The sequence below is a fragment of the Lepidochelys olivacea genome (assembly GCF_965140295.1).
Source record: "Lepidochelys olivacea isolate rLepOli2 genome assembly, chromosome: 26".
NCBI lineage: Eukaryota > Metazoa > Chordata > Testudines > Cheloniidae > Lepidochelys > Lepidochelys olivacea.
The window spans coordinates 1,788,623-1,815,812 of record NC_140436.1 but is presented as its reverse complement, the minus strand read 5'-3'; the positions used below and the strand labels follow the sequence as shown (position 1 = coordinate 1,815,812).

At 47.3% G+C, this 27,190-nt stretch overlaps 2 protein-coding genes across 3 annotated transcripts in view; one reads left to right on the top strand and one right to left on the bottom strand.

Annotated features, from left to right (window-relative positions):
* FGFR1 (fibroblast growth factor receptor 1) overlaps positions 1-27,190 on the bottom strand; it is a 128,881-nt gene that overhangs the window by 2,582 nt on the left and 99,109 nt on the right. The gene's annotated exons all lie outside the window — the stretch shown is intronic.
* On the top strand, positions 882-15,004 carry LETM2 (leucine zipper and EF-hand containing transmembrane protein 2). 2 transcript variants are annotated; one of them, XR_014709698.1, is made up of 12 exons: positions 882-1,000; positions 2,195-2,269; positions 3,218-3,677; positions 4,316-4,459; positions 5,953-6,090; positions 7,215-7,418; positions 8,424-8,543; positions 9,574-9,684; positions 10,972-11,061; positions 11,945-12,019; positions 12,516-12,650; positions 14,782-15,004. XR_014709698.1 is itself a non-coding variant. In XM_084615000.1 (11 exons), exons 2-11 carry the CDS (start codon positions 2,223-2,225, stop codon positions 12,564-12,566), a joined length of 1,440 nt encoding a protein of 479 aa, XP_084471126.1. In that variant the 5' UTR covers positions 882-1,000; positions 2,195-2,222; the 3' UTR covers positions 12,567-14,109. The 2 variants fall into 2 exon arrangements, 1 of the variants encoding a protein (XP_084471126.1); XM_084615000.1 differs by lacking the exon at positions 14,782-15,004 and having other exon boundaries at positions 12,516-14,109.

Sequence of the window (27,190 nt, the reverse complement as noted above, 5' to 3'; positions counted from 1 at the left end):
ATGCGGAGGGTCAGGGAGTGGAACAGAGCGTGTGTGTGTGTGTGGTGGGCGGAAACAGACTGGGATAGCAGAGGGCCTGACAACAAGGAGAAGGGCAGCAGTGAGTAGGTCCAGCAGGGTTCAAGACAGGCATAGACTCATAGATTTGGAGGCCAGAAGGGACCATCGTGACCATCTAGTCTGACCTCTGCACATTGGAGGCCACAGAGCATCACCCACCCACTCCTGTATTAGACCCCTAACTTCTGGCCGAGATACTGAAGTCCTTGAATCTTGATTTAAAGGCTTCAAGTTACAGAGACGCCACCATTTACTCTCGTTCAAACCACCGCGCGAGGCGGGCCCCATGCTGCGGGGGAAGGTGAAAACCCCAACCTGGCCCGGGGAAAAGCCCTTCCCGGCCCGCAGCGGGGCGACCCCGGGGCCCGCGGGCGAGACTCGCCGGCCACAGCCCTGGGCCTGAACCCTGGGCAGGCCGGCGGGGCCGGGGCGGCGGGGCGGGGCCGGGGCGGCGGGCCGGGGCGGAGCACACCGCGCTGGGCTCCAGCACCTGTCAGCGCAAGAGGTGGGAAGCGAAACCACAGCCCAGCCTCGGTCACAGCCCGGCGAGTGACGTCACACCTGTCTCCACGGCAACGAGCAATGGCGTCACCCTGACATCACCCAGCCCCCCTTCCCCGTGGAGAAGGCAGAGCCCGGAGCCCAATAGGAGCAGCCGCAGGCCCAAGGTCATGGAGCGGAGGAGGGGGCAGGTGGGCGGAAGGGGAGGGCACATCCGGCCAGGCCCCGCCCCCACTCCGAGCTGTCCGCTCCCATTGGCTGGCTCACGACCGGCCCCCTCCTCCTGAGTCTGGCGCCAGCGGCCGAAGGGGCGGAGTTCTGCTGCCATCGAGCTAGGGAGTAGAGCGTCCCTCTGCTTCCGGCCGCGGGGGGCGATGGGAAGGGCCTGGGCGGACTGAGGCAGCTGGAGGTGGGGGCCGAGCGGAGCCCCGAGAAGGTGGTGAGTGGGCCTGGTAGCCACGGGGGGGCCTCGGCCACCCTCCCCCCCCCGGCCCTAGCTCCCTGCGGTCACCTCCGAGCCCGTCACGGGGCTGGGCCTCCTCCCCCCTTCAGGGGCACCCCCGGAAGTGGGGGCCCGCAGGCAGGGGCCCCTCGCTGCGCCGGCCGGGCCGGGCCGAGCCAGGCCGTAGGGGCGGGGTTACAAAAACAGGAGGGGCCGGACTCCTGGGTTCAGCTCCCAGCCGTTGGGGGGGGGGAGAAGCAGGACTCCTGGGTTCAGCTCCCAGCCGTTGGGGGAGGGGGGGGAGAAGCAGGACTCCTGGGTTCAGCTCCCAGCCGTTGGGGGAGGGGGGGAGAAGCAGGACTCCTGGGTTCAGCTCCCAGCCGTTGGGGGAGGGGGGGAGAAGCAGGACTCCTGGGTTCAGCTCCCAGCCGTTGGGGGAGGGGGGGAGAAGCAGGACTCCTGGGTTCAGCTCCCAGCCGTTGGGGGAGGGGGGGAGAAGCAGGACTCCTGGGTTCAGCTCCCAGCCGTTGGGGGAGGGGGGGAGAAGCAGGACTCCTGGGTTCAGCTCCCAGCCGTTGGGGGAGGGGGGGAGAAGCAGGACTCCTGGGTTCAGCTCCCAGCCGTTGGGGGAGGGGGGGAGAAGTTCTTTGCCCTAGTTCTGTCCATGAGGCAGTTTAGACCAAGTCGCTTCTTGGAGCGGAAGACGGGACTCGTGCTGGTGCTTGGGGACCCTGCCCGGACAGGCACGGCGGAGAGCTGAAGGGCTGTGAAGTTTGCCGTGCGGCATGCCTGCTCCGCTATGCCTCTGCCAGGGGAAGCTGGCTTGCTCCCGCGCCCCTCCTGTGCTTCGGGGAAAGCGAGGCATGAGCTGCCCAGCAGTGGGCGTGTGGGGTGGGTGCTGTCAGGTTACTCTTCCACACAGCCCCTTGCCCTGCTGTGACCGCATGGACTGGAAGCTGTCTAATTCAGTGAAAAGTCTGATCCGCTTGGTCTTGTCCAGGGCCCGCTGAAGATTTACAGAGAGCGCTGTTACTTTTTGCACACCTTTGGAGTAGCGGGAGGGTATGGGCATATCGACCATGACTAGAAGGCAGTTGTCATCGGTTTTAGCACTGCTCTAATTGAGTGACTCTACAGTTAAACTAACTCTTTCCCTGTAAGTATTGTTGTTCATCTGCTCTTTTGTATTAGAACATACAACCGATCATTCCAGGGCAACATGGCGTTCTACAGCTGTAACATAGTCCTTGCAATAGCCAGGTCAAGGTAAGAAATGAAGGCTTATTTTTAAATTTTATTTTACTGTTTAAGATTCTTGGTTTGTTCTAGTACTTTTGCATCTTTAGTTCTCTGAAGTATATTTAAAATGGTAGCCACTTGTGTGTAACACATCCCCGTAAAGCTTTGTGTGATACGGGCCTGATAAAACTGTTGCAATAGTAATGGTTAATTTCTTCAGGTGACTGATGCTTTGTTTTAGGGGCATGGTATGAAGTGTATGCAGCAATTAACTTTTCATTCAAAACAGGCTTGCTGTTGTAAATGAGGCTACATGAGGTGAAACCAAATGTTTAATTTTAGTTTGAGAGAGAGTTCAGTCTCTTTATATTCCAAGTCCTGAATTGATTTTGTGCTTGGTTAAATGTCAGAATGAAATGGAGAGATTTGATTAGTAAGGCTTTGGTAGTTGTCATAGTACATACTAATGTGAGAAGTCTTATTCCTGTTATACAAGATAAGATTAAAAATCATAATGTAAAACCTCCTTCCCTGGTGTTTTTAACATGCTGTGCCTCTTTGTGATACCAGGGGCATCCCATTGGGGCAACAGATAAAGAAGAGAGTATGAGGACCGTTTCAGGAAGTAGCCTGGCTATGGTGGTGTGATGGGGATATGGGCTTGGTTTTTTTCCTTTGGGCTGTGATTGGGTAAAATTCTTCTGTCATAACCATTAGTAGGATGGTGGCTTATAAGAAATGGGCTGAAATACTGAGTTGCTCCTTTGAGAGGACAGCTCATCAGCTAGAATAATGCAAAAACTTTAAGTGTTTCATCCCCCAGCTAAAATCTGCTCCCACAAACTGGGCAAGTCTTTAAGAAGATTCTATGTGATGAATTTGAAGCTAAGAACAAAAATACAAATGAAATGGTTAACTTTGGTAATTTAACTACAGCAGAGAATTACATGATTAAAGTAATTAGCTTCTTTTCAGTTTCAGAGGCCCTCATCTCCTTGTGCACTCCAGCTGTTCTCCATATTCCTCATCAGTTGCATTTGTCCAACTAGTGGATTCTCATTTAAACCGAATTTACATGAAAGACTCTGAAAACCAGCAGTTACTGTACTGCACACAGCTGGCCCCTGGACTACCTCACCTACGAACTAAAGCAGTGCGAACACTGCACACCTCTGCTTACTGGCATCAAGAGCTCAAAGATGAATCTCAGCTGCACCAAAGTACAATAAACCAGGACAATGAGCATGCTAAAACTCTGTCAGACCAAAGCACAGAGACTGGTGTGAAGAAAAAGTCTTTACGCCAAAGAATTGTGGATGAACTGAAACATTATTACAATGGATTCCACTTGCTTTGGATTGACACGAAGGTCGCTGCCAGGATGGTATGGAGGCTGCTACATGGTCAGGTTCTCACTAGAAGAGAGAGGCGAAGGGTGAGTATGAACTACCTTGCACAGACATGTTGGCACTAATTTGCTAAGCTGATGTGTTGAGAATCTCAAGGTAACCAAAGAAACTGGTTTGTTCCATTTCCAAACTTTATTTGAATTGAGGTCAAATGTGGACATCTGTTTAAACCTTTCATGTGAATTTAATGCCTCTAAAAGGGTAAAAGCTCAACAGCCCAGGAGCCTGAAATCCTCTCTGCATTTTCCATAACTAGTACAGCGCAAGCCATGGCAACACAGGCCCCCTGGGTTCTGCCAAGGACCCTCATCCCTATCCTGGGGAGAATTCCTCTGAAATGAGAGGCGCATTCAATGTCTGTGGCCCATCAATTTCTGCAAGACTTTGGACAAGGGGGATGATTGCTGTGGTACTTTAGAAGTTGCCAGAGTAGTTGTTCAAAGTACACAGATGCAGTCTTAAAGCACTATTAATTCCATTGAGTCAGAGGCCATATGATAAGTCCTATGTTTAGATACCATGCTGATAAGCACCTTGGTTATCTGAATGAATGGTAATACTTGCACCAAGATCACCTGTAGAAAGCCTTCATTAATTGTGCCCCAAATAGGTTTTCTTTTGTGTCTGTCAAATGAAAAAGAACTCTTGCTATGCCTTTCTGCAGCTACTGAGGACATGTGCTGATCTCTTCCGGCTGGTTCCCTTCTTGGTGTTCATCATTGTGCCCTTCATGGAGTTCCTGTTACCTGTATTTCTGAAACTCTTTCCTGAAATGTTGCCCTCAACTTTTGAGACGGAATCAAAAAAGGTTTGTGTACTGGGCTGTTGAGAAAGCAGACTGCTTCAATAATTCAGACTCCATTAACTAGGATTGTGGATGGCAACTCTAGAAGTATATTGGGATATCAACTAGCCTGAGCCATACTGCTAGAAGCTGACTAAACATCATGCCATGATTGTTCTTCAGTATTCATCGTGGAATAGTGAGATTAAGCAAGTGTAGGAAGATTGGTCTAGTCAGTGGATAGAGCACTCAGGAGACCTGGGTTCAATTCCTTGCTCAGACTTCTTCTATGACCTTGACCAAGTCTCTTAATCTACCCTGTGTTTTTTTGGTTTTTTTTTAAGGGGATATTACTGTAAGGATAAAATCCATGAATGATTTTGAGACACTCAGATATTATAGTGATTAGGGTCAGAGAAGTGGATAGATAGAAGGGGTCTGCAGCAAGGTTACTTGATAACTGATTGAAGACGGGAGTAGTACAAGAAAACTGTAGGGTTTAACAAGCATTGTGCCCAGAGTGGGTTGACTTTCTCTCCTGTTTCCTCTCCCAATTTCTCTTTCTTCCATCCTTAATAGTTTAGAGGTATTTATTTTTTTTCAGTTCAGAGTAATGTTCCAGACTACATGATCGGCCCTGAAATAGAACCCTTAACTATGTTTGGTTAGATAGCCACAGAAAATTAAGGGTCTGCATAGGATCATTTTAATCAGATGCCCTTTATCACTCAAAGGCAGAGTCAGTAGATAAGACATGCTGAGAGTGTGCAGGCAGGAGTTAAATACTGTTAGGTTTTCACTCAACCAAAATGTTGATAGATCCTCGAGAGAGGAGGAGATTAACTTGGGCCAAAATGCTAGTGTCACGTGTGGACAGTTTTCATTGACTTTCGTGGGGATTTCCCATACTTAGACGGGCAGAATTTGCCCTTTACTCTTCAACCAAAACCACTTGAAACCATAAAGGCTCATTCTGTGTGGCACATTAGCCCTATCAACTTCCCGGCCCTCATCAATATCGTACAACTGGGATATTCTCTGCCTACTACTAGCTCACTTCTTTTGCAGCTGATAAGTGACCCAGATTTCAGCTATTATTTCTTGCTGTAGTGTCTGATACTAACTAATCAAAACGTCTTTGTTACCACATGGGCAACTGATTAGCACCCACAACTGTCAATCAGTTCAGCCTTGCCTCTCTGTGCAACTGGGTCAAACACTCTTACTCAAAGTGGATTCACATATGCAGAGCTACACAGAAGAATATTCAGTAAAAAAACTTGTATTTACAGCATCTGTCTAGTAAGCAGGATTGAAATTGATGCATGTACTTTAGTTGTCCAAGCCCAAGTGCCAAGAGTAGTCAGCAGCAATGATGAAAAATAAGTTAGGTTTTGAGAGGCACAGGGGTAATTAACCAAAGGCCTTCAGTAACAAAAGGAAGGAAACTTAACTCAATCTTCTCTCTCCTGGAGTTCAAGATGAGCCTCTAATTACTTTTTGTTTCCTAACTTAAGGAAGAAAAACAGAAAAAGAAACTAAGCGCCACATTAGAGCTGGCAAAATTCCTGCAGGAGACTATTACAGAGATGGCCAGAAGGAACAAAGCAGATACGGGAGAGGCCACCAAGCAGTTCTCTTCCTATGTGCAACAGGTACCGCCAGTAGTAAAATAAGCTGGAGGGGCTAGAAAAGGTGTCTGCAGTCCTGTGTAGCAGGGCAGCAAGGTGGGTAGATACAACTTTGAAGGGTCTTGTGCTGGGAGATAAGGAAGTATGGGATTTGTATGACACACAAATCTATAGCCAATCTGCAAAGCAAGCTTGCAAACTAGATATACAGATTATATTCTCGCCCACCTTCCTGCATGTATGAAATGTTTTGTAACCTGTGCAGAAACAATCACAATATTGCTGTTAAACCATTCTGTGAACTGTAACTGCACTGGCAAACTTATCTGACAAGCCCAGGATTAGAGAAGCTGCAATTCCTTGATTGCAAGTTTCAGTGGGTGGCGATGGTCTGTTTGTTTTAAAACAAACAAATGCTAAATGGAGGAAGAAAGTTGTTCCTGTCCATCTATCTGTAAGAAAGCTGCAGCTGTTGTGCTTACTGTTGAAACTTGAAAGCTCGCAGAGCCTTGCTACCAGGCATGTATAAATGCTGGGGGATATTGGTAAACTGATTGCCCTTTCGTGGCCAGTGCCTTGGGGAAGCCTTGTGACCCCAGCTATCTGGGGAACCTGTGTCCAGATAAGTTACTGTCTTCTCTTAATTCTAATTTTAACCAGCAGAAAAACTCTTTACATAGTGACAGGTTTCAGAGTAGCAGACGTGTTAGTCTCTATTCACAAAAAGAAAAGGAGGACTTGGGGCACCTTGGAGACTAACCAATTTATTTGAGCATAAGCTTTTGTGAGCGACAGTTCAATCCCCCAACTAACTAAACTTTGCATCCGATGAAGTGAGCTGTAGCTCACGAAAGCTTATGCTCAAATACATTGGTTAGTCTCTAAGGTGCCACAAGTCCTCCTTTTCTTTACATAGTGAAGTTCTTCAAGTGGCCATTCTGAGAGCATATTAGAAATAGTCTTCTGTTTTCAGACCCTAGGCTTGAACAACAGCAGTTTAGTGGCCACCAGCAAAAAGCGCTAAAGTGAAATGATTTGGGGGGAGTGTTAGAGTGAGGACTGGATTCAGGATGCCTAGTTTCTGTTTCCAGCTCTGCCACTGGCTTTTGAGGTACATTCCTATCTGATGCCTTGGCTTTGTTGTGCAGGTTCGTCATGCTGGCCACCAGCCCAGCACCCAGGAGATTGTGCGCTTCTCCAAGCTTTTTGAGGATGAGCTGACCCTTGAACACTTAGAACGGCCACAGCTGGTAGCCCTCTGCAAACTGCTTGAACTACAGCCCATTGGCACCAATAACCTACTCCGCTTCCAGCTTTTGATGCAGCTCAGGTCTATAAAAGCAGATGATGAAGTAAGAGACTAAAACAAATAAAACAGACGCAGTGTGATCTGATGGTTAGTACTGGAGACCTGGGTTCTAGTTCTGATTCTGCAAGTCACTTCCTCTCTCTGATCTGCAGTTTGCCTATCTGGTGTTATCGGTATGCTGCTGCCTACATTAACGGGGAGAGGGGTGATGTTACTATAGGTGAGAGGAGGATTACCCCACGGAACTCTAAGGAAGTGGAGTGTTGGCAGTTCAGCCCTCCAGTGCCTTCTATCAGCTCTACCAAGGAGCACATCTCAGATGAGATTCTCTTGCTGTTAAGAATTAAGAAGGTGGCCTCCTAAGATTTCAGTAGCCTGTAGCAATGAATGATTGTGGAGCCCTGTCTCTTATACTACTTCAGTTTTATCATACTTGGTTCTATAGAAACTTTGGGCCATTTCTATTACGTAACTAGCAATGTGAATTCAGAGTGCACTGATGCCAAACTCCTTCCTGTCGCTGTCCAAGCTTGGGAGCGTGGTAAATGAGGAAATCTGGCACTACCATGAGACTGGAATGAAGGATCTGGAGGCTTTTTGTTAGAAATGATGCTGTGACATAACTAATTAAGTGGCTCCTGCCCACCTCTGACTTACACGTATGTGGTAATAGGTCCATTTTTACAAATAAAGGCCCAATCCTGAAAATCCTTGTGCACGTGAGTTACTTTACCCTGTGAGTAGTTGCATTACAGTTCAGTAGGGCCCCCCACAAGAGTGCAGTAACTCCATGTGTAAGTGTTTGGAGGATCAGGCCCAAGGTTATTCCTCGCCTTTAACTGTGTTCAGCATGCAGCTAGGCAGTCAGAAACAGGTTGTCTGCTGAATCCCAGTGTTGTTGTCTTACCCTTGGTATCAGTAGGTATTCCTTTGTTTATTCTCTACTCCTCTCCAATACAAGCAGGCATCTCTTTGGTACCAGAATTAGGGAATAAACTAGGGTTTGGGCTTCTGGAGTCCTGGATGTGAATGTTCCTTTTCCTTTCAGATGATTGCTAAGGAAGGTGTTAATGGGCTAAGTGTGTCCGAACTGCAGAGTGCGTGCAGGGCCAGAGGAATGAGATCACTGGGTCTCACAGAGGAACAGCTGAAAGAACAACTCAGTCAGGCAAGTAGGGCCTTGCCTGCTACTAAAGTCTTGGAAAATTGCACCCAGAGCTTATATTTTACTTAAAGGGACCATGTCAGGTGTTCAGTCTTCAAATAAACTAGCTTTGACAGATGGCTGGCCTTGCCCTGAAGATTCATGCCACTGTTTTGTTGTTGATCCTCATTTGCATAACTGAACTGTAAAACACAAAACATACCACTTATGCTAAGGCCCTGTTGAAGAAGATGGTGGCTGAGGAGTGCCAAGTGCACATACCTGTCAGGAACAGGACACAGGAACCCAGGGGATTACTTAAACTACTCGAGCAGCAAAGGCCTGGCATATTTAAAAGAGGGCAGTGCTGGAATGGGGCAGATGAGACATTGTAATTTGTCTGTATAGGGATTCACAGATTCCCAGGTGAGAAGGGACCATTTGTGATCTGATCTGACCTACAAAACACAAGCCAGAGACTGTCCCCAAAATAATTCCGAGAGCAGATCACTTAGAAAAATATCTGATCTTGATTTAAAAATTGCCAGTATTGGTGGCAGCTATTTCCATGTGGCACTCCCCTCCTCCCATCCCTGGGACTCCGTATTGGGGCCTTATTCTGCATGGGGTCAGGGCCACCGGTGCTGCAGGTGCTGTATTTTGGATAAAATGTAAAGTAGAAGCTTGAACACTTAATTTTCCTATGGCAGTCTTTCAAAAGTAGGGATGTTAACACCAGTCTTGCAGTCAACTTCTGTGTAAGTAACTAGTCTACCTTTCTAGACTTTCTCTCCAGCTTCAGCTGGATGCAGTAGTCTTCACTGCCCTTTGAAACTTGTTTGTTGCTACTGGGAGCTGGTAAATAGCTGTTGTCTTTCACCTCTAGAGGGAGGCGACTAAGCTAATAGAGGTTCAAATCTGTCACGTGCTCTGGAGTCCTTCAGGATGAAAGGTGCTCTACAGTGCTAGAGTATTCTCCTCATTGAATTGGTGTTTAAACTGTTGATTTTTGAACCGATTCTAAATAACCCTCCTCTCCCCCCATGTTCTACAGTGGCTAGATCTACATCTAAAGGAGAATGTTCCTCCTTCTCTGCTGCTGCTTTCTCGTGCCTTGTACTTGATAGACGTGAAGCCGAAACCCATTCAGGTGTCACAGAATGAGGTGAGTGGGCTGAATAGCAGTTAGCTTGAGGACACGGTCCCACTTAACAAAACAAGATCTTTCATAAGGATCACAAATGAAGGATTTAGTTACTCACCAAACCTCAGTCACACATAGCGCATGTCCTGTCATACAGTCTACTAGACACCCGTCTAAAACAGCAGGTTCACCATAATGGCTAGTTGATGCCATCTTGGTGTCCTCAAGCCAAATGGGACGTTTCCCAGCTGCCTTTTGTAGAGACAATGTATCTGAATTTTTATGGCTGTCTTAGTAAACTGGTCACCATGCTGGAAGCGAACAGATGAACAAACTCTGATTGTGGTAAAACAGCTAATGTTTTTTAGGTCTCCCATCCCAAATGAAAGACTTGGGAGAGCAGCTTAGATATTAAAACCAGCAGTAATTGCACAGTCGCTTTAGAAAATGCATGTATGAATAGTATTTGTTTTACCATAGTACTTACGAGTCCCCGTCATGGACCCAGACCCCTTTGTGCTAGGTGTTTCTATGAACCCAGAACAACAAAAAGAGTCCTGCCCCAAAGAGATTACAAGGTAAGTATAAGACGAGACAACAGATGAATACAGACAGGCTGATGGGCGGGGCACAAGAAAACAATGAGACAATATTGGTCAGCCGGCTCAGTCCCAGTGGTCTCAGCACAGCAGCAGTCTAGCCGTTTTTAGTAGTCCAGTACTTCCTCCAATGGCATGTTCCATTCATAGACCTGGTTTTGGGTTTAATATAATTTGCAAGCTGGCAGACTTGAGCTTTGATCTTTTGAGGTGAAAATACCTGCATGGTGTATTTGAAGTGTCTAAATAACTGACTTAGGGGCCTGATTTGCAAAGGTGCTGAGCACTCACTGCTTCAGTTGACTTCAGGTGGAGTTGAGGGTTACTTAGCATCACTGAAAATCCATCCTTTAACATGTAACTCCAGGGACTTAGTCTTCCTATATCTGTACAGTTCCTGGCACGCTTTAAGTGCTCCTGCAGTATAAATAATGGTGTGAAGCATATATCCATTATGCAAATTGGACAGATTTCTGCCCAGACAGATATGTCAAATGCGTAGGTGAGTTGTTTTTTTTGCTTGCATTTTTCTTATTAATATTCTAATTGTTCTTGAAAAGCAGACTTTGATTGAGATTGAACCTGAACAATGCAAGACACATGGTGCTAAATAACTAAACTTTTGCCCAGGTACTTACTGGCCTGGAGTCTCCTCATAGTCTGCATAAAATATGAACAGCAATTCTGAGTAGTTTATTTTTTTCCTTAGGTTCGGGTTAGTGACGCTGCTGCAGAAACATCAGTTCTTGAACCTAAAGAAACCTTAGTGGATTCTGCACCCATTGTGCAAGGAAGAAAGGTTAGAAAATGACTCTTTACAAATGCGTACCAGATTTATATGAAATGCTGCAGGTTTGGGAAGTATGAGTGTGAACATACCTTAGCAAAGTATGGAAGTAGGTGGCCTTTTAGTCTGGCATCCTTAGCTAGTAACTCTGAGTAGTGCGCTGAAATAGAAACTCTTGGGATAGGCAAGTTTTTCTGTTTGTCACACTGTTGCAACAGCAGTGCTTCCTTTGCCAAGGAAGAAGAGGATGTTGAAAAGGCAGAGGAAGCTGCAGTGGCATCACTTCTTGCACTAGTGCTGGAAACACTGCTGACTGTTCAAAACAAAATCACCACCATCTTCCAGCAGGAGAGCACTCATGAGATCCTTAGTTATTCAAACTCATTTTCCATAAACTAGACAGTCACATGCTGCTGCTTGTGCTCACATTTCACCTGTGAGAGGGTGGTTAAATTCTGAATCATGTTACAAGCTTCTCCCCAGGTGACATTCTCCTGAGAGTGTTAGCCACAAGAATTGGAGGAATTGGGGGCAGATTAGCATGTGAAACTCTGCATTCAGCCAGGCAAGCCAGTTCAGGAATGTCTGATCACCAAAGTTGGGATGAGTGACTTAGTGTGTGATACAAGGGGGTCAAATAGCGGCAGTTTAAGTTCAGAAATGGAAAGCTTAAGTTTAAAAACTAGAAAGATTTCCTAATAGATATTGGCTGGGGAATAGTCTCCCAAGTGAAGAAATGGAATCCCCGGCATCTGACATTAAAATTAGAAGTGCATCACAAAGAACTACTGTGTTCTGGCAGGGAAGTGGCCTGTCTGGGGCCCAAGTAGACCTCTTCCGTGTTCTGATATGATTCCATGATCGTTAAAACACCTTTTATATTTTTCTCTTGAAGGGAGAAGAATTTATATCACAGCCATCAGAGAAGTTACCAGTCCCTGGAGTATCTGTCAAGCCTCCTCCAGGAGAGGTGAGCTCTGAGGCAGACCTAGGCCAGGTTTTGTGGGTTTGTTTAACTAAGGAAGTTCTAGACTGAGCCTTTTAAAAGATCTGAAGAACTGCAGAGAGCTTGCCCTCTTCCTTGCCCATTCTTTCTACAATGGGAAATCCATGCACCCTTGACTTCTATCTAGCTGTCTGAATATGGGATTAGGAACCTAACTTTAGGCACCCGCGTTTGTTAATTTTGGTCTGAGCTTTTTCATTAAAGGAAAAATGTTCTTTAGCCTAACTGGCGAAATCTGCTGGTCTTGTTTCTAACACGTGGTATTTTAATAGGTAAACACAAGCTGTCTGCCAAAACCACTCTTTCCCACATCAATAATTACTAATAGATATTGGTTCATTTAATGGAAGATGTATCCATACCCTAAACTGCTTTGAAAACCTTAGTCTTTATTGAATGTTAATGAACACATTCGGACAGCTACTGGGGGTTTTAAGTCTATAATTTTCTCTTACCCTAGACCAAAATGGAGGCATCTCAAAGCAGCAAGGCCAGTGCCAATGGAGTCTAGCCCTGCGCCAGCAAGGACCATGGAACAAGGGCACTGACAGGGGAAGACTCCATTCCTCTGAACCTCGTCTGACCCAACAACTGGGTGAGCAGTGTGTTCACAGGCTCCCTCCCACACCAAGGCTTTCAGCTGTCCCCAGGGGGCCTTATCAATCAATTCCAGATTGTTTTATTAGCAGTGAGAACATACAAAGGACACATCCCATTTAAAATACCCTCTATAAATTAAGTTATATTGTAAATATGTAAATACGTCTCTTAAAATGCTCTAAGCTGTAACTTATCCCATGGCTGTGTGTCCTACAGTTAGGGTTTGTGCTCTTTAGTAAGGCAGCATTTTATTTTTATGAAGGGCTGGAGAGCAGACATGGGCTGGGTTTGGTGCTTCAGTAAAAATATCCCTCATCCACACTGTGGAACCCTGTGCAGGAGCTTTGCCACGCAGTCAGGGCTTGGCTAGACTGCCAGAGCAATTTGTATAGACCACAAGCCCTTGATTATCATGGTAACCTCCATTTGTTAGCTAATATCTTGTGATCAGAATAGCTCATCTAGCAATTACAATTAAACTAACATCAGTTGCTCTCTGGTTTTCACTGAGGAGAATAAACACTGCGCTGGAAGACACAAAAGAAGAAAGGCCTGCAGTATCTTCAGTGGAGAGATTGAGAGAATAACAGTTAAGAGAGGTTTTGCTGCTCTGCTTTCCTTGCTTAAAAAGGGCATCCTCCGTTGCATGCTGTGCCTGCTTTCTGCCCACAGTTGGCAGCAGGATGGCATCTGCCAGGGTCCCAAACACCACTCTAGCCCAAACTTGCAAACATGCCTTTTACATGGGAACATCTTGCTAGGGAACGTGCAGAACGGCAGTGACCTGGGCTTTCAAATTAAACTGTTTCATTGTTTTAAAATAAAGTCTGAGATCAGACTTGTCTTTTTAAATCTAATCATCTGATTCTTAAAACTATCCGATAATGAGTACTGTTGGAATACTTTTTTTAAACAATTCCTTGTATATTTCAGTGGAAACTATCTTCCTGGTAGATTTGTATAGGAAGAGACTGAAAAGTGTGGGGTTTTTTTATTATTTAATTTTGGCCTTCTATACCTGTACATGTTTAAAATTTGCTCATTTTATGGATATATTGAACCTGGATATTTCTGATTACTGTAAAAGTAAAAGTGGACATGGATGCTGAGTAGAATGTGACTCCTTTTGTGAGTCAGCCTGAGTCATTGGAACCATCGCCTGGCTAAAGCAACAATCAGCTCAGTTAGGCATTAGCGGCATGTTACAATTATTATGCCAGGCTCCTTTTTGTAAAGCAGAACCAGCTCGGGGGGGGCATATTACAATTGTACTGTATTCTTGGTTAGTAAACTCCATCTACCTGGGTGATACAAATCTCTGCTTTGCTAATGCAAGTGTTATATGAAGATGAACAGCTGTGGTGTCTTGCTAGTGATAACAGCAGACCAATGTAATTCCAATAAATGCCCAGCGAAAGAGGGCAGGTGACTTCTGTCGTGGGAGCAGAATGTGACAGTTGGATCGAGTGTTCTTTTTCCAACTTTCTCAAATTCAGGTTTGTGGCTCAGTTCCAAACCCACCAGCTCGCCTGACAAAACCATGGTTACAGGGTGGGGGGGTAAAAACCAATGAATTAATAAGGTAAACAACTCTGTGCTCCTCAACGGCTGATTCCCTAAATAAGCAGCAAGGCAAGGGGGTGTTTGTGCTGTCTGTTGTGGGGACAGGCATTGGAATGATGGCATCTGACGGATCCTGTTAAGGACTGGTCTGCCAAGACGTTGGGGAGACCCTGCTCTAGTAAGTTAGCGCTGAGTCTCCTGTGCGCAGCAATGCACTCTAGGCACTGAACTCAGCATATAATGGTGGTTTTGGTGAAACACAATTTTCTTGGAGAAGCTACTTTTCACAGATCAGAGAACATGGGGATAATCAACTTGCATGATTGCTCCCTGTTATTGGAGGGTGTAATCATGGGGGAGAGGAGATTGGCTGAACTCTAGTGAACCTTTGGTAATGTCACCTAAGTTACAGATCTTAGATCTGCTCACAAATGGCATTACACAGTAGCAGCGGAGTGAGAGGAGGAGTTTAGCTAATGCTAATATGATTTTAGTGAGCTGAGCTCCATCTGCTGGTAGTGAATACACACAGCAATTGTATTATTATTGATCATTTCTTCCAGCTCTGCTATGCTGCCTGAAACCTCCCTTGCCCACGATCAATAGCTCACATTATGATTACCAAGGAACATGTGCCTTACAGCGTGATGCTGAAGGGGCCATGTAGTAATTAGGCCATACGTGAGTCGCAGAAAACAATCATGATCAATGTTTCTGCAAAGTCTCAAGGCTGGAAACTATCCCTGACATTCAACCAAAGTGAGTACTATACTAATTTAATGTCCTAATTAATTAAATGGGAATGTGCCTCCTCTTAGAAATCTTTGTTTTATTTTAAATCTTTAATAGACCATCCTTTTTCAACCCAAAAACAAGAGTTTGGGCTGCTGGGTAAGTATATAAATGGGAGGACTTCTTTGTTAACCGGACCTGGAAACCTGTTTCGTGCTGCTTAGTTGCTCAGTGTACAAAGCATTAAGGTCATTGATAAAGCCAGAGCTCAGGATGCATAGTGATCATGCTCTACTGACAATCCCATAATAGCTAAAATAATCAGCAGCAACAGTTAACATTTGATATTTAAATGGTCATTATTAGTCTTTGGAACCAGTGTCCCCTGAAAGAACCCACAGTTCTTCATCACTACTCATGGTTTGGGCATAAGTGAAGATTTCATATTAAAAAAAGGATGTATGGGAAATGGTTGGCTTCTGTGAGAGTAGAAAATAGAACAATTTAGGGGCTGCCTGGAGGCTATTAATTATTCATCTTCTCCTCCCTCCCCCTGCCCCCCCCCCCTTTTCTTCAAGAGAAAATTTACTGTTTGGGTAAAAACTTGAAAGCTGGGGTTTGGTGACTTTTCAGCTTACGTTTCCAGACCTGGTTAATCCATGTTTGTTAATCCATCCTTACAGCCGTGTACCCAAAAGTTAAAGCGGTAACCAGGCTTATAACTTGTATGTACCATCAGTTTGTTTATCTGAGGCTTTTTAATTTGAATACAAATAGTTTGCAAAATGGAAAAAATACTACGTTGTCTCTGCAACCTTAATGCTAGGAGCAGAGATACTTTGCATACAGGGGAACATCAAAGTTACGAACTGATTGGTCAACCACACATCTCATTTGGAACCGGAAGTACACAATCAGGCAGCCGCAGAGACAACCCCCCCCCCCCCAAAACTGTACAGTACTGTGTTAAACTACTAAAAAAAGGGAAAGTTTAAAAAAATTGACATGATAAGGAAACTGTTTTGGTGCTTGTTTCATTTAAGATAGTTAAAGGCAGCATTTTTCTTCTGCATAGGAAAGTTTCAAAGCTGTATTAAGTCTATGTTCAGTTGTAAACTTTTGAAAGAACTATAACGTTTTGGTCTAAGTTACAAATGTTTCACCGTTAGGAACAACCTCCAGTCCCAAGGTGTTTGTAATTCTGAAGTTCTACTTTATTTTTAGTGCCTGGTGCATCACACTGCTGCACCCCAGCTCCACCCAAACCCTGTACTGATCAGCTTGGCTCTTTGCAGGACAGAGCCAGAAAGGCGCTATGCAATCCACATGCGGCTTGCATTTGTCCAAATAAACATTTGCCCAGAGGGGAGCAAAGGTGGAAGTTCCAGCTAAGGAGAAAGAGGAGGGTGTGGTGAGAACAAGGCTTATTTCCCAGCAGCAAAGTAGACTTTGGGCAGAGGACAAACAGTCATGAGGCAGGAAGGAGATCTGCCAAGCTTTCAAGGGGAGGGCGGGGCAGTTGAAGCAGGAGTTTATTTAGAAATCTTTAAGGGGTCTTACACATATGTGTAGCATCCTCTCTGACTGCTGCCATGTTGAGGGGTAGCCTGGCCCGTGACCAGAAGAGCTGGGGTGGGACCTAGATTCTTAGAATAAAGCCAGCCAGGATTCCTTACACAAGGCTGGGAGTGAGGAAAGGCTTCTCATTACTACCACAGAGCTTCCTAGGGGCTAATGTAAACCTTGCTGCTACTGTAGGGAGGGGGGCAGGGGAAAGGGGAAGATTACAGACTAATCGGGTTCCTGGACTGGGACTCCCGAACCACCCACCAGCATGGGTCTGTGTGGTGCATGTGTACCTGAGCCGGGGGGGAGGGAGGGAACTCTGTCTTCTCTTCTACGCAGTGGTGCGAGAGGACCAAGAGGTGTAAGGCTTCTACCCCCCCTCCCCTGCCACACACACAAACTTTATCCAGATGAGTTAAGTGCCATTAGTAGGAGCAGGAGTGTTCAAAGAGCCTGCATTGAAACCACGGCCTCTCCTATTCCTGGAAAATCAGCACACAGATTAATTTATCTCAGACACTGCAGGAGACAGCTCCCAACTTGGGGTGACAAACAAAAACCAGACAAGACTCATGATGACATCCACAGTCCCATTTGTGTGAGCAGCACATGGCTGCTTAAACACCCCTCTTAAATCCATATTCAGCAGATTCAAACACTTCCCCTTCCCTGTACTTCAGCTGAAATAGCCTTCAGAAGCAGAGGCAGTCTAAAGCGAACATTGTTGTGGCACTGAGAAAGAGCGACAGCATGGATTTTTCCACTCTAAGGAGAAGGCCCTTGCACATCAGTGAGTAAGTAAGCAAGGGTGACTCTGGACTCTTACAAAGTTGTCTTCGGTGAGTTTGTTTGGACACGAAATGTTCACAATAATTCAGAGTGCACTAGCAAATATTAAGTAGCATGTTTTCTAAGAGTGCTAATGAGATCACAGTTCTCATTGTTGGTGATCACAGTGTTGGTAAGACATTAAATCTTTAGGGAGGGGAAGAATGGGGATTCTGTGGACCTAGGCTGCACCAATGAAAGTCCTACCCCTACATTTCGATGGTTGAGTTTCACAGCCATTACCACTTTCCTCCATCAGGGAGCAGCGGAACACAATTTTTGTACAATTTCCTCCTCCCCCATTGTTTCTTACATATTGTTGTTGGAAGGCTCATCTCAGACACACACCCCATCTCTCTCTGGCACTTACGCAGCCCTACCCCTCCCAGGCCCATAGTATCTGATGACCTCACAACCACCCCAGCGAGGTGCTATTCTCCCTGATTTGGCAGACAGACGAAGGCCCAGCTCTAAAGATGATTTCAGTGGATGTTGGGACCCTAAATACCTTTGAGGATCTCAGCCTAACTAGCTTGCCCAAGTTCGCATAGAGTCTGTAGCAGAAGAGGGACTTGAACCCAGCACTCTGGAGTCCCAGCAGTGCCCAAACCACTGGACCAATTGTCTTGCCTAAAACTCCTCTAGGCTTGTTCCCTCTCCACAGCCTCAGCTCCCTCTGAGTTGCAGAAATGCCACCCCTGAAGTCTCTGCAGACTCCAGGCTACAGTCCAGTCTGGACTTGAGCTGTTTCATGGCCTAAGAGGTATCTGGGTTTGCGGGAACAACTCAGTCTCTGGCAAGGAGAGTCTCTCTCGCAGATAAATCTGACAACAGAATGTTTACGCACTTACAGAGAGATGTGGGGTGGGATGAACCCAAAAGATGGGCAAGAAAAATGGATGTCGCCTCTCCTTCACCACAATTGTCCAGTTTTAGCCACCAATGATACTGCATAGAGAGAAGAGGGTTTACTCTGGCCTGTTGCAGAAGGCCCAGTGCATTTCAAAATAACTTTATGACAGCCTTTAAATTATAGGTGTGTAAGTGATGCACTCATGTCCTGGGTTTGCCGTGTGTGTGTATGCATGCAGGTGTGTGCAACACAATACACCAGTTCTAGGCTGAGTGAGAAAGGAGTGTAAATGTTATACCTGGGCTCAGGCCACAAGCTTCAGAAACAAGTTTTACCCCCTTCTTCCCCCAGAATGTGTGTGTGAGGGGGGGGGGGGGAGTTGATTGTATTTATGAGGTATAGCAAAGCCCATGAGAAATTGCCCCTGCTGGGCTCCCCCATGTGAGAAATTGGGAGCCAGATCCAGGTCCAGGTTTGATTTTGATTCCCCCTCCCCCATCTGAAGTTTGAGCCAGTCCACATGCCAGGGGCAGGCGCGTTGGTTCTGTTCGATCTCTAGTCCATGTTAAAAGTGACTCAAATCCCTCTAGTACTGCAGTCAGAGAAGACAAGAAACATGTCAGGGCTGAGGCTCATGGAGAGCCCTGGGCAGTAGGAATACGGGTGTAGAAGGGGTTTTCTGGGTCACTAGAATTGCAAGGTCTGTGTGTGTTTCACTGTGCACAGCTAGGAGGCTGGTTGTGCTGGGACATTACTGCAGCCCTTTAGCTCATTATTCTACTTCCCATTTCTCTCTCCCGAGCCTGGTTTGCCCTGTCCCTTCAGAGCCCAGCACTGGTCACTTTCGAGGGAGTTTCTGCTCAACGCAAGCAGGACATTTGCAATTGGAACAAGCCAAGTAGCTGAAGTTGGGCTGTGAGCTCCTCAGGGCAGGGACCTTGCACAAGGCCCATTTATGGTGCTAGAGAAGCAGGGCAATGATCATCATTAACATCTGCTTTGGGAAGCTCCTTTCACCGGGTTGTTCCAAGACGATGGCTGGTGGAGGCGTTGTGTAAAGGATGAGAGTCATTAGCATGAACACGGTGGTGGCTACAGAAAGACACAAATGAGAATTCTCCTGGCTTAGAGGCTTTACTGAGGCCTGGTCTGCACTGAACATTTAGATCGACCCAGTTACATTGCTCAAGGGATGTGAAAAATTCACACCCTGAGCACCTTCGTTAAACTGACCTAACTCTGGTGTAGGCACAGCTAGAAGAATTCTTCTGTCGACCTAGCTTCTGCTGCTCTGGGGGGGTGGATTACCGACATTGACCATCCGTCAGCGTAAGACATCTCCAGTACGGCACCACGGTGACATAGCTGTGCCTCGGGGGCTGCGCTGGGGTTGGCCAAAGCACTGGAGGGGTTGTCAGGACTTTTCCCCAACCCTGGCCACCTGACTGGAGTTGCTAGTTGAAAAGCAGAGACGCTGCTCAAGAGCAATTTGCAGCAAGACAGACAGATGGAGGAAAGAAAAGCCAGACAGTCCATACTATTCAACTTAGCATTTGTAGGGTTCCAGCTGTGCCTCCCCTCCAGGACAAAAGCCACATGCACACTACGCACTGCTGGACTTTGCTCATTTTAAAGAGCTGGCAGCAACCCTACAATAACAACCCAGCACACACACACAGTCTGGTTGTTGCAACCAACCCTACAATAACAAACCCATGTTTGTGTGCCAGGGAGGGGAAGAATTTGGTTGAGACATCATTTTTCAGGGATAATTAAAGCCAGCGAGAGGGAATGTTACCCAGAAATGAACATTCTCTTGACAGGGCCTTTTTGAAGGCAGTCGTCCTGGTTAAAAAGCTGCCCTAAGAAATTCAAATTCACAAAATCAGCCAATCATTAGTGTGTGCTGTAATGAAGAGTTGTCTAAACCAACAAGACTTCAAAGGGTCCATACCGGCAGCAGCAGCTGAAGCTTCAAAGCCCGGGCCCCAGTGCTGCATCCAGACCTGTTCCAGCCAAGTAGAAACGAACAACAAAATTACTTGAACTTCCGAACTCTTGAGGCTGGCTCCTTTCAACCCCGCATTTTGCAATCCCGGCTGAGTGCCGTCCAGCTGAGCTGTGGGCGGGTGAGGGTAGCGCTCCGTGCACATCTACCAGAAAAACACTGCCTAACAACCGGCTAAGCCACCCACGCATCCTACCTCTCTGGAGGTCTTCAGTCCCTTTGAAAAAGGGAAAGGGCCCAAGGCCACGTTGCTATATGCCAGGAAAGGTCCTGCACCAACCCTGCCAGCTCTGGAAGGGGCAAGGGCCAAGGCACAGGTTTCAAGACCCCAGCCAATGACAGTTTGGAAATGGACTCCTGCCAACTGAGTTCAGAGTTACAGCCTGGTACCCTGTGTGCTGAGAGGATGCTTTGTAGATTAAACCGGAACAGACCTGGTTTCTCTTAGCCATGCAGCTTTGCAATGAACAGGCCTTTAGGCTGCACTGCAAATGACCCTTTTGTATATTCTGTCTCCTGGTTAACCTCGTACTGAGCCTCTACCCAGCAGCCACCTCTAGCAGGTGGTGACCCCTCTGTTACACAATCCCCAGCGAGGCTTTTATAGACGCAATCCACGTTCTTCTGTCCCCCCTTATCTGCTCCCTCAGGACACGTACACCCTTGCACAGAACAAATGTGAGCTTCATGGATTCACTGCCCCAGCTCATTTTCAGCCTGTTTCTTTGCTATTTAGCTATGGGCAGAAGCATAGCTGGTGCAGTAAACCTCTGAGCCCAGCCTTTGCAGTCTGGGTCTGTTCTCCTGGCCCAGAGCACAGGGACAGAAAAAGCAAAAGCCAATACAAAAAACACGTAGCAGCTTTTAGTGCAAACGTTCCCCCTCCCGCCCTTTGGCAAGCCAGCTGCACCTGCGGGTGGCACTGTTAGCCCAGAGGTCACCACTCAGCATCGCAATGTTACAAATATTTCACAAGTTCCACTCGCTAATGGAGACGAGCTGGCTGCCAGCACTGGGGTGGGGGTGCCAGCTGGTCCCCATCTGCAGCCCACAGTGAGTGGGGAAGAAGCAGCTTGGGTCACTCTGAGCCAATGTTATTAGCCCGGAGATTGCCCAGAGTTGCAAGGGAGACAGAGCTGAGCGCTAGGGAGACTGGAAAGAATTACAGGCTGTGAAAATAAAGTCCAGAGCAGAACTCCTCCTGACAGCTGGGCCCAGAGAGCATCGCCTGACTGGTGGTCAGTGGTTGGTAAAGCAGAGCTGGCCGTGAGAACACACAGCACGTTCCAAACTCAACTGACAGGCCTGTCCCCTGGACTCTGTGTCCAGAGGGAGAGTGGCCGGCCAGGCCTGGGCTCTTCCGTTGGTTTGTAGGCGATTTGCACAAAGCCTCTTCCCCAATACCTGCCTGAGAGGATCAGCTTGTTCTGGAGCAAAGTTAATCTTGTTCCTTGGCTCAATCCACCCTGGGCATCTTTCATAAGAGAGAGAGAGAGGGCAAGCACATAATGCCAGGGCCATAGGGCCTGCGCTTATTGCATTTGTGGGCCCAGTGTGAACCTAGGTCACCAGGGGATGAAAGGAAATGAACACAAGTTTGTTACGGAGACTAGATTTCATGTTCAACTAACGAGCTCGCGCTACAAACCTACCACAGCAGGGAGCGCTCGGACGATCAAGCTTCCAGCTCTGCCAACTTCAAAGAGATAAAAACCCATGAGTCAGGGCCCCGAAAAATTATGTGACTGGCTTAAAAACCGTGAGAGTTTACGGACATAATAAATGTGGGGTCTTTGTGTTTGGGCTTGGAGCCTCAGGGTTAGAATCATAGAATCATAGAATATCAGGGTTGGAAGGGACCTCAGGAGGTCATCTAGTCCAACCCCCTGCTCAGAGCAGGACCAATCCCCAACTAAATCATCCCAGCCAGGGCTTTATCAAGCCTGACCTTAAAAACTTCTAAGGAAGGAGATTCCACCATCTCCCTAGGTAACGCATTCCAGTGCTTCACCACCCTCCTAATGAAAAAGTTTTTCCTAATATCCAACCTAAATCTCCCCCACTGCAACTTGAGACCATTGCTCCTTGTTCTGTCATGTGCTACCACTGAGAACAGTCTAGATCCATCCTCTTTGGAACCCCTCTTCAGGTAGTTGAAAGCAGCTATCAAATCCCCCCTCTTTCTTCTCTTCCGCAGACTAAACATCCCCAGTTCCCTCAGCCTCTCCTCATAACTCATGTGTTCCAGTCCCCTAATCATTTTTGTTGCCCACCACTGGACTCTTTCCAATTTTTCCACATCCTTCTTGTAGTGTGGGGCCCAAAACTGGACACAGTACTCTAGATGAGGCCTCACCAGTGTCGAATAGAGGGGAATGATCACGTCCCTCAATCTGCTGGCAATGCCCCTACTTATACATCCCAAAATGCCATTAGCCTTCTTGGCAACAAGGGCACACTGTTGACTCATATCCAGCTTCTCATCCACGGTAACCCCTAGGTCATTTTCTGCAGAACTGCTGCTGAGCCATTTGGTCCCTAGTCTGTAGCGGTGCATTGGATTCTTCTGTCCTAAGTGCAGGACTCTGCACTTGTCCTTGTTGAACCTCATCAGATTTCTTTTGGCCCAATCCTCTAATTTGTCTAGGGCCCTCTGTATCCTATCCCTCCCCTCCAGCGTATCTACCTCTCCTCCCAGTTTAGTGTCGTCTGCAAACTTGCTGAGGGTGCAATCCACACCATCCTCCAGATCATTAAGGAAGATATTGAACAAAACCGGCCCCAGGACCGACCCTTGGGGCACTCCACTCCATACCGGCTGCCAACTAGACATGGAGCCATTGATCACTACCCGTTGAGCCCGACAATCTAGCCAGCTTTCTATCCGCCTTCTAGTCCATTCATCCAGCCCATACTTCTTTAACTTGCTGGCAAGAATACTGTGGGAGACCGTGTCAAAAGCTTTGCTAAAGTCAAGGAACAACACGTCCACTGCTTTCCCTTCATCCACAGAGCCAGTTATCTCATCATAGAAGGCAATTAGATTAGTCAGGCATGACTTGCCCTTGGTGAATCCATGCTGACTATTCCTAATCACTTTCCTCTCCTCTAAGTGCTTCAGAATGGATTCCTTGAGGACCTGCTCCATGATTTTTCCAGGGACTGAGGTGAGGCTGACTGGCCTGTAGTTCCCAGGATCCTCCTTCTTCCCTTTTTTAAAGATGGGCACTACATTAGCCTTTTTCCAGTCGCCCGGGACTTCCCCGGATCGCCATGAGTTTTCAAAGATAATGGCCAATGGCTCCGCAATCACATCTGCCAACTCCTTTGGCACTCTCAGACGCTTCCGGCCCCATGGACTTGTGCACGTCCAGCTTTTCTAAATAGTCCCAAACCACTTCTTTCTCCACAAAGGGCTGGTCACCTCCTCCCCATGCTGTGCTGCCCAGTGCAGCAGTCTGGGAGCTGACCTTGTTCGTGAAGACCGAGGCAAAAAAAGCATTGAGTACATTAGCTTTTTCCACATCCTCTGTCACTAGGTTGCCTCCCTCATTCAGTAAGGGGCCCACACTTTCCTTGACTTTCTTCTTGTTGCTAACATACCTGAAGAAACCCTTCTTGTTACTCTTAACATCTCTTGCTAGCTGCAACTCCAGGTGTGATTTGGCCTTCCTGATTTCACTCCTGCATGCCTGAGCAATATTTTTATACTCTTCCCTGGTCATTTGTCCAATCTTCCACTTCTTGTAAGCTTCTTTTTTGTGTTTAAGATCAGCAAGGATTTCACTGTTAAGCCAAGCTGGTCGCCTGCCATATTTACTATTCTGTCTACACATCGGGATGGTTTGTCCCTGTAACCTCAATAAGGATTCTTTAAAATACAGCCAGCTCTCCTGAACTCCTTTCCCCCTCCTGTCATTCTCCCTGAGGATCTTGCCCATCAGTTCCCTGAGGAAGTCAAAGTCTGCTTTTCTGAAGTCCAGGGTCCGTATTCTGCTGCTTTCCTTTCTTCCTTGTGACAGGATCCTGAACTCGACCATCTCATGGTCACTGCCACCCAGGTTCCCATCCACTTTTGCTTCCCCTACTAATTCTTCCTGGTTTGTGAGCAGTAGGTCAAGAAGAGCTCTGCCCCTAGTTGGTTCCTCCAGCACTTGCACCAGGAAATTGTCCCCTACACTTTCCAAAAACTTCCTGGATTGTCTGTGCACCGCTGTATTGCTCTCCCAGCAGATATCAGGGTGATTGAAGTCTCCCATGAGAACCAGGGTGTGCAATCTAGTAACTTCTGCGAGTTGCCGGAAGAAAGCCTCGTCCACCTCATCCCCCTGGTCCGGTGGTCTATAGTAGACTCCCACCACGACATCACCCTTGTTGCTCACACTTCTAAACTTAATCCAGAGACTCTCAGGTTTTTCTGCAGTTTCATACTTGAGCTCTGAGCAGTCATACTGCTCTCTTACATACAGTGCAACTCCCCCACCTTTTCTGCCCTGCCTGTCCTTCCTGAACAGCTTATATCCATCCATGACAGTACTCCAGTCATGTGAGTTATCCCACCAAGTCTCTGCTATTCCAATCACATCATAATTCCTTGACTTTGCCAGGACTTCCAGTTCTCCCTGCTTGTTTCCCAGGCTTCGTGCATTTGTGTATTGGCACTTGAGATAACCCGCTGATCGCCCCACTGATCGCCCCTCTTTCTCAGTATGAGGCAGGAGCCCTCCCCTCTCACATGCTCCTGCTTGTGCTTCCTCCCGGTGTCCCTCTTCCCCACTTACCTCAGGGCTTTGGTCTCCTTCCCCCGGTGAACCTAGTTTAAAGCCCTCCTCACTAGGTTAGCCAGCCTGCTTGCAAAGATGCTCTTCCCTCTCTTCATTAGGTGGAGCCCGTCTCTGCCTAGCACTCCTCCTTCTTGGAACACCATCCCATGGTCAAAGAATCCAAAGCCTTCTCTCTGACATCATCTGCGTAGCCATTCGTTGACTTCCACGATTCGACGGTTCACATGGCCAAGCTTTCCTCCATGCCCATATAGGGGCTAGAAAGATACTTTACACACACACAAAAAAAAATCTGAAATGCTCATGTAATAGCATGACTCCAGGAGCAGGGGTTTTAAGGAAACCTTCCATAAGCACAAGACTCAGAGCTGGCAACACTTCTGAAGAGGGGCTGAGAGCAGCACTGGCTAGCTGTCATCCCAGAATATTTCCATTCATTCTACGGACGCAGACAGGTCAGCCAGGGAAAACCGCAGCACACACTCCTCAGGCGTGCACAGGGGTTACAAGAGCTGAACAGAGCAGGCATTTCTGAGCCCAGGGGGAAAGAGATGCTGGAAGTTTTAGGTCCGGCGTTTAGGAGGTTAGAAGAGGAGTACTGTCCAGGAGAACAGGCCCTTTCCCATGGAATAAGTAAAGACGGAAAGATACACTCACCAGCTGGAAGATCAGGAGATACAACAAACAGCAGCAGTTTGTAAAATGGCCATTTTAGGGCTACAGCTGCTTGTCTGTGCCAAATTTAAAGGGACAGTCCCCAGAAAGGCACGGTGGGAGAGAACATCCCATCTGGGCCAGTCTTAATAACGCCCCACGTGCCGTGTCCCCAGAGAGACCCATCTGATACCTCTGGCTGCAGCCCCGCCCCAGTGGTGGGTAAAGGGAGCTCAGCCACTTCTCACCGGAGAGAGATTAATGATTAAGCAGGACCACAGCTAAGCAAGGCTGAGCACCTCCAGTCCTGCATAGATAGAACCCCCTTTGCACTCACTGCTTCTCTCTGTTCGGTCCTGTTCCTTGGCACAGCCCCACCGATGGGCAAGGGCAGCCCCGGGGATCGCCTTGCTCTTGAATGGAGATGCTGCAGTGACACCATCTCCCCAGCATTCCACCAAGTCCTGCTCCCCACAGGCCTGTGGCTACATGCCGAATGAATTCCCAAGGCAGGAGCATTCTCTCCCATCTTCTCCTGTGCTCCGTGGCCTTTAAAGGGCCAGCAGTTTGTTATTCTGAGACACCACAGTGATGAGTTCCCTGGAAATACCTTAAATAGATTTGGGCTTATTTTGCATGGAGCTGGCTGTGGTCATTAGCAACAGCCCATGCCACTGTAAACATTTTCACATATGCTTCAGAAAGAAAAGATATTTCATCTTTCTTCCCCCAGGGCACCAGTGAACTCACAGCACCTACGATTGAGAACCCAGGGCAGCCCTCCTCTTCCCTTGTGCTGCATGGGTGGGGAGCAGCCTTTCTAAGAGCTTCCCTTTGATGTTCAACTCCTCCCCCCGACCAATGCGCCATCTGAAGCTGTTTTCATAACACCTAATGCCCAGACTTCCGCAAAAGGGCCCAGCAGGGACTCGGGAGCGGTGTTTTTGCTGGAATGAGCCAGAGATGCAGGGAGCAGAGACTGTAACTGGAAAGGGCCCCTCTGTTCTGCTCGGGTTCTTATGCATTGGTCCCTACGGTCCCAGGAAAGGGGAAGGCAAGTGGTTGATAAATGTGGGAGGAGGGAATTGAGGGAAAGTCTGTGCCATAAGTGGGACTGTTTGGAATCCAAGATGTCACCAGAAATGAAATGATTATTCTTTGTGTTGTGATAACACCAAAAACCACAGTCATGGACCAGAGCTCCGTTGTGCTAGGCGCTGCACAAATCTGTAACAAAGAAAGGTCCCTGCCCCAAAGATCTTATGATCTAAGAATAAGACAAGTGACATTAGGTGGCTGCAAGCAGACAGAGCGGGAGGACGCACAGAGACGCTACTGGTCAGCATGAGAAGTATTGGTCACAGTACATCCCATTGTCATGTTTTTTCGAAGCATCGCAGAAGAGGAGAGTTCAAGGGGGGATTTGAAGGCTGATGAGGTAGCTTTGCAGATGTTTGCAAGCTGCTCCTCCCACGCATGCAGGGCAGCATGGGAGAGAGCAGGAAGATGATTGCTGGAAACATGAACAAGTGGGTGATGAAGGCTGG

Bases quoted from the DNA above. Each gene is read 5' to 3' on its own strand.
- LETM2 (XM_084615000.1), top strand. From the start codon at position 2,223: ATGGCGTTCTACAGCTGTAACATAGTCCTTGCAATAGCCAGGTCAAG. The intron at 9,685-10,971 runs GTGAGTGGGCTG...TTTTTTCCTTAG, and splicing joins TTCAGGTGTCACAGAATGAG to GTTCGGGTTAGTGACGCTGC. The intron at 12,020-12,515 runs GTGAGCTCTGAG...CTCTTACCCTAG, and splicing joins TCAAGCCTCCTCCAGGAGAG to ACCAAAATGGAGGCATCTCA.